Below are 6,991 nucleotides of genomic sequence, written 5' to 3'. Positions count from 1 at the left end.
CTAGGTATAAGCAAATTGATATTGGATTAGCATTTGTTGGATATGTGTAAAATTATGTGTGTTGACATATCAACTGTCTTTACATGCTTGAAAGAATAAATCAAATCAAATCAAGTTAAGAAGCAACACATCACGTTTACAATTAATACAATACTTTATGTAGGGTTAGCTCTTTTAAAATATACAAGTTTTAATATGTAATGAAGGTTCTCTGCATCTGAAAATTATTATATTGTACATTTTTTCTCTTTTTTTCTTCTTAGAAGGGCATAGGATAATTTTGTCTTATTAGTTACTGTTAAATCCCTTGAAGCTCCAGAGTACATCAAGATTAAAAATCCTATAAAGGCATAAAGTTCACTGTGGAACCTTATTTTTTTCACTGTATTTTAGAATAACCTTTCAGTGAATTTCCACCTGTTTCTCTACAGTACTTGACAAAGAAACTCACTGGATGTTAGCGGAATGTCTGCACTTTATTACTTACAGACCTTTCTCCTAGTGGATATTCTGACACGTCATAGCATGAAAAGCACAGCTGGAGCTAATATCATTAATGATGGGTATTCCTTTTACAGTTGATGTATCAGCCAGCCAGTATGCACAATAACATATCATTTAAAACAACTTATGACTCCCTAAGAAATATCTTTTAGTGTTTAAATGAGACATCATTGTTTCTGTCAGTTTCAGAGACCTGCGATGACACAGCTGCACTTCCTTAGTCCCCAGCAAAGGCTGAAAAATTCTTTGTTAATAGTAAAACACTTACTGTGCCAAATTCCAACTACTGCTTCACACCAGAGTTAATGCACAGGTTTGAACTACTGCTGCGCAATGGACTTTTTAACAAGTGTTTGCCATTTTTATATTTATTTAAATGTATACTATTTCAATCACTGCTTATTATTTGGCTTTTTATGGGCATGCGTTTCTCAACTACCCCGTAGTTTAGTGATTTATGTGAAGTGGCTGCTGTAGAACAACTGCATTTCCATTTAGAAAAAGAATAATGACTTTATTTGGCCAAGTATGTTATACACACAATCATGTTCTGTGTATATTGCACTAAAGCTTTGAGTGTTTTAGATTTTAATTCCTTTTTAGAAAGCACTAGCCACAGACCTGTCAGTGTCCTGCCATGTTTTCCTCAGCCGGTGGATGGGGTTACTCTGCAGGGCAGACACAATGGCATACAGCGAGGAGAAATTCTTCCTGGCTCGGCACTCCTATCGAACACGCATGGACAGATGAATAAGATGAATACCCACACTCACACTGTAGGTGAGAACATCTGTGTGTGTGGTTCATGCTGGTATTAAGTTAGTGTGTCAGTCTGATGTGCTGAATAATATATACTGCTAAAGAGGTTTGTCCCAAAAGCAAGCTGGGCTCAGACTGGGACAGCACTTTGGCAGCAAACCACTGGTCCTCCACTTTTCCAAAGAGGATGCTGGAGTGTGCGAGTGTGTGTTTGTGTGTATGTGATGACAAATGCAGTTTCACGAAGGAATACTGAATAAAAGCTGTTTTATTCACTGATAAATTGCCTTGAAAATGAATAAAACTGCTCATGGGACCATAATTATCAAGGACAGGATAATCACTGTACGTTTGTATGTGCGTACATTGTTTTACACATGTACGTATGTGTAGCAGATTGTCTGTGCTACAAACTCTTCAGTTTTTTAAAATGAGCTGATTGCTGTAACTCTTTTACAGACCTCAGTTAATCCACATTTTCCTCTTGTCATTTTGAAGCAGATTTAAACTGTTTGCATCCAGGTCAAACATCCCATTTTTTGACTCAGCACTTTCCTGGAAATGCATGTATATCTCCAGCTTTAAAAAAAATGCTGATTTTGAACTATCTCTCTTTTAATGTTGTGCCCAATGTGGTGAACCACCAATGCAATCTAATGTAGAAAACATCACTTACTTATTTGGTGTTGCTCTGTCCAGAAAAAAGGCCATAAATCAAGACTTCAGTAATGTGCTTTGCTTTCAGCTATTGATTAAAGTGAAATAACTAGTAAAGTCACAGCAGAAAGCAAGTGGACTCTGGCTTTGTGATGGAATGTGCACAGTCAGAGCTGACAATAGGATTATGGTTAGGGGATTACTGGGGGCTTATTGTAGAAAAATGCACAGTGGAGGCTTTTGGAATGCTTGAAACCCCAACTGACACAGTTTTTAATTCAACATGAACCCCATTTTTCATTTCTAACCTGTAAAAATATGTTTATGGCAACAAATCCTGCATTTTCAGAGCTGTGACCTTGTGACATTGTTTAACTGACCTCTGCCACGCTGATCCATTTCTCCAGCAGTCGGGCTCTCTGCTGGCTACGTAGCTTCGTGAGCCAAAGGCAGGATGCAAGGACTGCGTTGGCCAACTTGTTGAACTGACATATGGTGGCCCGGACAGACCAACAAACACCTTCCCTCCCTTTTTTACCCCTTTGAGACCACAGTGAGCCAAGGCAGTGGTATGGGACCAGACGCACAAACAGCTCCTGAGAGGTGATATTATATATATATATCTATAAATAACAGCTTATTTCCTAAAAAACAGGTTTTCCTGCCAACAGAGTTTGACTTTCTGTGGATGACACCATTCTGTTTGTGTAAAACTGCTGTGAATGTAGATGGGTTCTGTGTTTTATCAGTGAGTGAAATAAGTAGAAAGAAACAAAACTGCCTGAACTAATCTACGTCATGTCAGTAGCATGCAAACATATTCCCTAATTGTTCTGTCAATAAGTAAAAGGCAGCAATTTTACACTAACTTAAGAAGTGTAATAATTAAATTTCATCATCAGTGGTCAATAGTTTGTTTCATGCCGCCATCAAAAACATGTTCAAGTTTAAAAGTAAACTCACTGTTTCTATCTTGGTGAGCTGCTCGGCAATGAGTGCTGCAGGGAGTCCTAGGATGCTGGTGGGTTCAAACTTGGAGGCGTCTGGTAGAGGAGGGTTGGTGAAACTAGTCTGATCTGTAAAAGGTGAAAATGTTCGCTAAAACTGTGAATCGCATGGTTTGGATAAAGCAGCACCTTCATCTGTGGGCCCCAAAATCTTTTCTGTCATTCAGCTGCAGGAATCAGTTTCTCTGAGAGCTCTGATCTTTCATTGTGTCCACTGTAATAACAAAGTTGTTCTGAAACATGGTTGGTTATATAAAGAAAATCTTAGAAATCTGGAAAAATATCAAATTTTCTCATGAGAGTAATGTTAAAATGTTTCACTCAAAACCAGAATGTCAACTTCACAAGGGCCCTTGAATAAAACATCATTAGGATTCATTTTCTAGCAACCATGAATGTCTGTACAATGTTCGGATCAATTTATTTAATAAATGTTGAGATATTTCATTGGGTACGTGAAAAGCTGGAGGAATCATTGGGATTCATCTTCTGGGGACAATGGATATGTGTAGCAAATGTAATTGCAACACATGTAGTTTTTGCTGACATATTTCAAAACTGACAGACTGACCAACACTGCTGACACTGCGCCCCACTTGCATGGCTAAAAATGTTTTCAACCACAGCCACCTCTGGCTTTCATAGCAGCTGCAGTTTAAAGCAGTTGGTTCTATATCCCTTAGACCGTCTCCCAACCGTCTCCCGTTGCCCCCAATGGTTAGAGCCATCGGTTGAGTTAGCGCCGCAGATGGCTGCCTCGGTTCTGTACCGGAAACAAATTCCTTGTGTGTAACATACTTTGCCAAATAAAGGTGATTATCCTTATCCTTATCCTTATCCTTATCAAGGAGGCCACAACCAGCTCAAGTTGTATTTCTTGGCATTTAAAGCTTCAGTTTGTGTTTTAAAGTGATAAGACAAGTATATTTCTACATGAACACCTTATCTAGTGAGGCTTTAACTGTGTCATTTAAATCCTAGTTAAAATACAGACCTTTATGTGCATCAGGGAGCAGGGCTTTCTCGCTGAGCTCCTCAGCTATCCTGAGGAGGCGAGCGCGGAGTTCGGCTGCAGAGGAGGAGTGCTGCGGGAGGAGGGGAGCCAGTCGTAGCAGGCGAGAGGGCTCCCCCAAACTCTTAAAGTCTTCAGGATACTCTGTCAGCCATGTCCTGAACACTGTGCACACTGCTCTGCAGGGACAGAGAGGGGCAGAGGAAAAGAAGAGAAAAGGTTAAAGAATTACTCGGACCATTTACGGGCTTTGAGGGATGTTAGTCCAGGCTTCATGGGTGACAACATCAGAGACATCATAATCCTTTGTTTATAGCCTTGACCTCCACTTAATGTAGCTCCAGATGAAGATGGTTCAGCTTATGGCTTTGTGAGCAGGACACATGAATTTTTGGGTAGCTTCTCTGATCGCACTGGAGTGGACTAAGCAACTGACCAGTCACGAGAAATGTATTAGAGTTTTGTGGCGTATATATGTATTTATATTAGTATTTTGGCAACTGGAGCTTAATCATTTTAATTTATATTAAACCAAACCTTAGTTTATGGGGATGCTTTGTTAGAGTAACTGTCTTAGAAAATAACACTGTGACTTAAATTACTTATAATGATCAGTACGTTAGTTTAAGTTTAGTGTAATTAGGTTTTTTAACTGGTTACTATAGTCATCTCAATGCATAAAATGCTAGTAGGCTATGTCAAAAATAGCCTGTTAAATAGACAGTTTTACTTTTTTTTTTTATAGCTGATCAACATAATGGAATGTTTTTTGTTTATTTCCACAAGAATTAGTGGAGACTAAAAACAGCTACAGTGAGAGTGAATGTTGGACTCACATTCATCACAGGGACAGAAACACAACTCCAAATGATTACTAACTTTGTATCAGCAAAATGTCTAAGTAAGCAACTGTTTTCTAGCAGGTTACCAACAACAACTTGATAAAATATTAATATGTCAGTGTTGAAAATCAAAACAGTTAAGTCTAGTACAGTTTAATTAAAGTGGGTCAAAGAAATAGACCATTTAGATGTTTTGCATTTTATCGTTTATCTTTTGTTCAGGTGTCTTCTGATGTTCACTTAATTAATAGTCTGGATTCACGTTAATGTTTCATTATTTATTTATGCAATGGTAAATGATGTTTTTCATCATAGTTTTGATTTACAAAAAAGAAATACTGCCTGGTAACAATACTGTAATATTCCCCAAAACAGAAGACTTCTGAGAAGATTATGGAACATACATTAGCTTTCACTTATATTTTTAAGTACACAGACACATACTGTATAATCATACTAATGTACCGGAAAGATGTGGGATAACGTTTTCAAAAACTCACTTGTTGAAAGATTGTCTCGTCTGACTCTTTTTGCTGTCTCCAGGTGGATTCTCCAATCTGTAAACACCAAAGAAAAAGTTGGTGACAAAAAGCAGAAACATGAGCTCCAAAGCACCATTCATCTTTTAATCTGTGCATTTGCTGTGTCATAAATAATATTATTGCTCTATGATAAATGTGCCTATGGTATACTTTTTAGCAAAGGTGCTGCTGCAGGGAGTCTAAACTCACTCTCTTCTGTGTTACCTTTGGAAAACCATCCAAATGGGTGTTTCATACAAATGCTTCGTTATTTAATAAAGACATTATAACAGAACCGAAAAAAGCTTTTTGCTGAGTTACACTGCTAAGAAAACCGCTAAACTGCAGATATAAAAAGGCACACAGGTGCTTCCTGCAATGTTAAGTGCCTCTAAATTAAGCTGCACAAGAAACTGCTGCTTAGCTTGAAGACAAATTGCACAGCTGAAGCTAACACCTGTTTATTTAGTGAAAACAGAAATTAGGTCTACATTAAATAGATCAGCCACTTTTGATGCCTCTAATTATTTAACTGCATTTAGTGTTTAGTTCTCTAGCACTGTGGCTCTAAAGGCATATTCACAGCTGCAATTGTACTAAATGGAGCCACCTTAGTTACAATAGTAATGTTGCTAACAGTAGATCGCTTCATTTCAGACTCTGTTTTGCCCACAGGAGGAATCCAAATGACTGTGATGCTCTCTAGACTTTTCATGCAGCACCACCAACATGTCAAAGTTTATCTAGTGAAACAGCAAAGTCTACAAGATGGACTGACATAAAATTTCAGTTTTCAGATAACAGATCCTCTGACTTATCCTTTAATGCCACCATGAGTTTGACATTTGTGGTTTTAGGTGAAATATGTCACCTATATTGGGGGGTGGCTGTGGCTCAGGAGGTAGAGCAGGTCGTTTCCTAACTGGAGGATTAGCGAGTTCCCGGCTTGTGCAGTCAACATGTTGGAGTGTCCTTGAGCAAGACACTGAACCCCCAGTTGCTCCCGGTGATAACACCGGTGTGTGAGCGTTTGTGAGTGTGAATGGGTGAATGGCCAAGTAGTGTGAAAGCGCTTTGAGTGTGCTGAAAAGCGCTATACAAGTATAAGACCATATATTGGATGGATAGCAATGTCATTTGAGAAATTCATGTTCCCCTTAGGATGAACTGAAAATCTTTTGAAACCATTTAACTATTCATCGGGTGCCATTATCAGATCAAGTTTTTAATCTGTCCAAAACTTTATGCATTTACATTTCAATCAGTCTCTGCTATGCTTTATTGGTCATTTGTAAATGTTAACATGCTAAAGTGAACATGCATATAAACATATACCTGTTAGACATCAACATGTTAGTGTAATCACTGTGAGCACGTTAATAGGCTGTTAGCGTTTAGCTTCACAGAGTTGCTAGCATGGCTGTAGACTCTTGTTAAATTCCTCATCATATTTTGTCTTCCTGCTACAGCTGCTGTAGTTGCTGTGCATCACTGCACCAGGAACTACAATCATACCAGTTGTTTACTCTGCTGTTTTGTCTTTTTAAAACCTTCCATGAAACCCAGATTCAATCCCAAGACTGATAGGAGGTGGAACTCTACCTGTCAGTGAGGATGTCCAACACTCTCTCCGTGGAGGTGAAGGATCGATAGGTGGAAAGGAAGATAGTGATGAAGGAGGAGTCTCCC

The 6,991-nt window shown here is 38.6% G+C and overlaps 1 protein-coding gene across 1 annotated transcript in view; it reads right to left on the bottom strand.

The window, feature by feature from the left end:
* Positions 1-6,991, bottom strand: part of rgl2 (ral guanine nucleotide dissociation stimulator-like 2) — a 32,956-nt gene that overhangs the window by 12,139 nt on the left and 13,826 nt on the right. The window contains exons 5-10 of the mRNA XM_020609711.1: positions 6,905-6,991; positions 5,282-5,338; positions 3,922-4,118; positions 2,884-2,996; positions 2,301-2,516; positions 1,126-1,229 (exon numbers count right to left, since the gene is read on the bottom strand). The exon at positions 6,905-6,991 is cut by the window's right edge and continues 68 nt beyond it. Coding sequence (XP_020465367.1) covers positions 1,126-1,229; positions 2,301-2,516; positions 2,884-2,996; positions 3,922-4,118; positions 5,282-5,338; positions 6,905-6,991 — 774 coding nt within the window. The remainder of the gene's footprint in view (positions 1-1,125; positions 1,230-2,300; positions 2,517-2,883; positions 2,997-3,921; positions 4,119-5,281; positions 5,339-6,904) is intronic.

This window comes from Monopterus albus, unplaced genomic scaffold (assembly GCF_001952655.1).
Source record: "Monopterus albus unplaced genomic scaffold, M_albus_1.0 scaffold101.1, whole genome shotgun sequence".
Lineage (NCBI taxonomy): Eukaryota > Metazoa > Chordata > Actinopteri > Synbranchiformes > Synbranchidae > Monopterus > Monopterus albus.
This window is presented reverse-complemented; position numbering and strand designations above follow the sequence as displayed.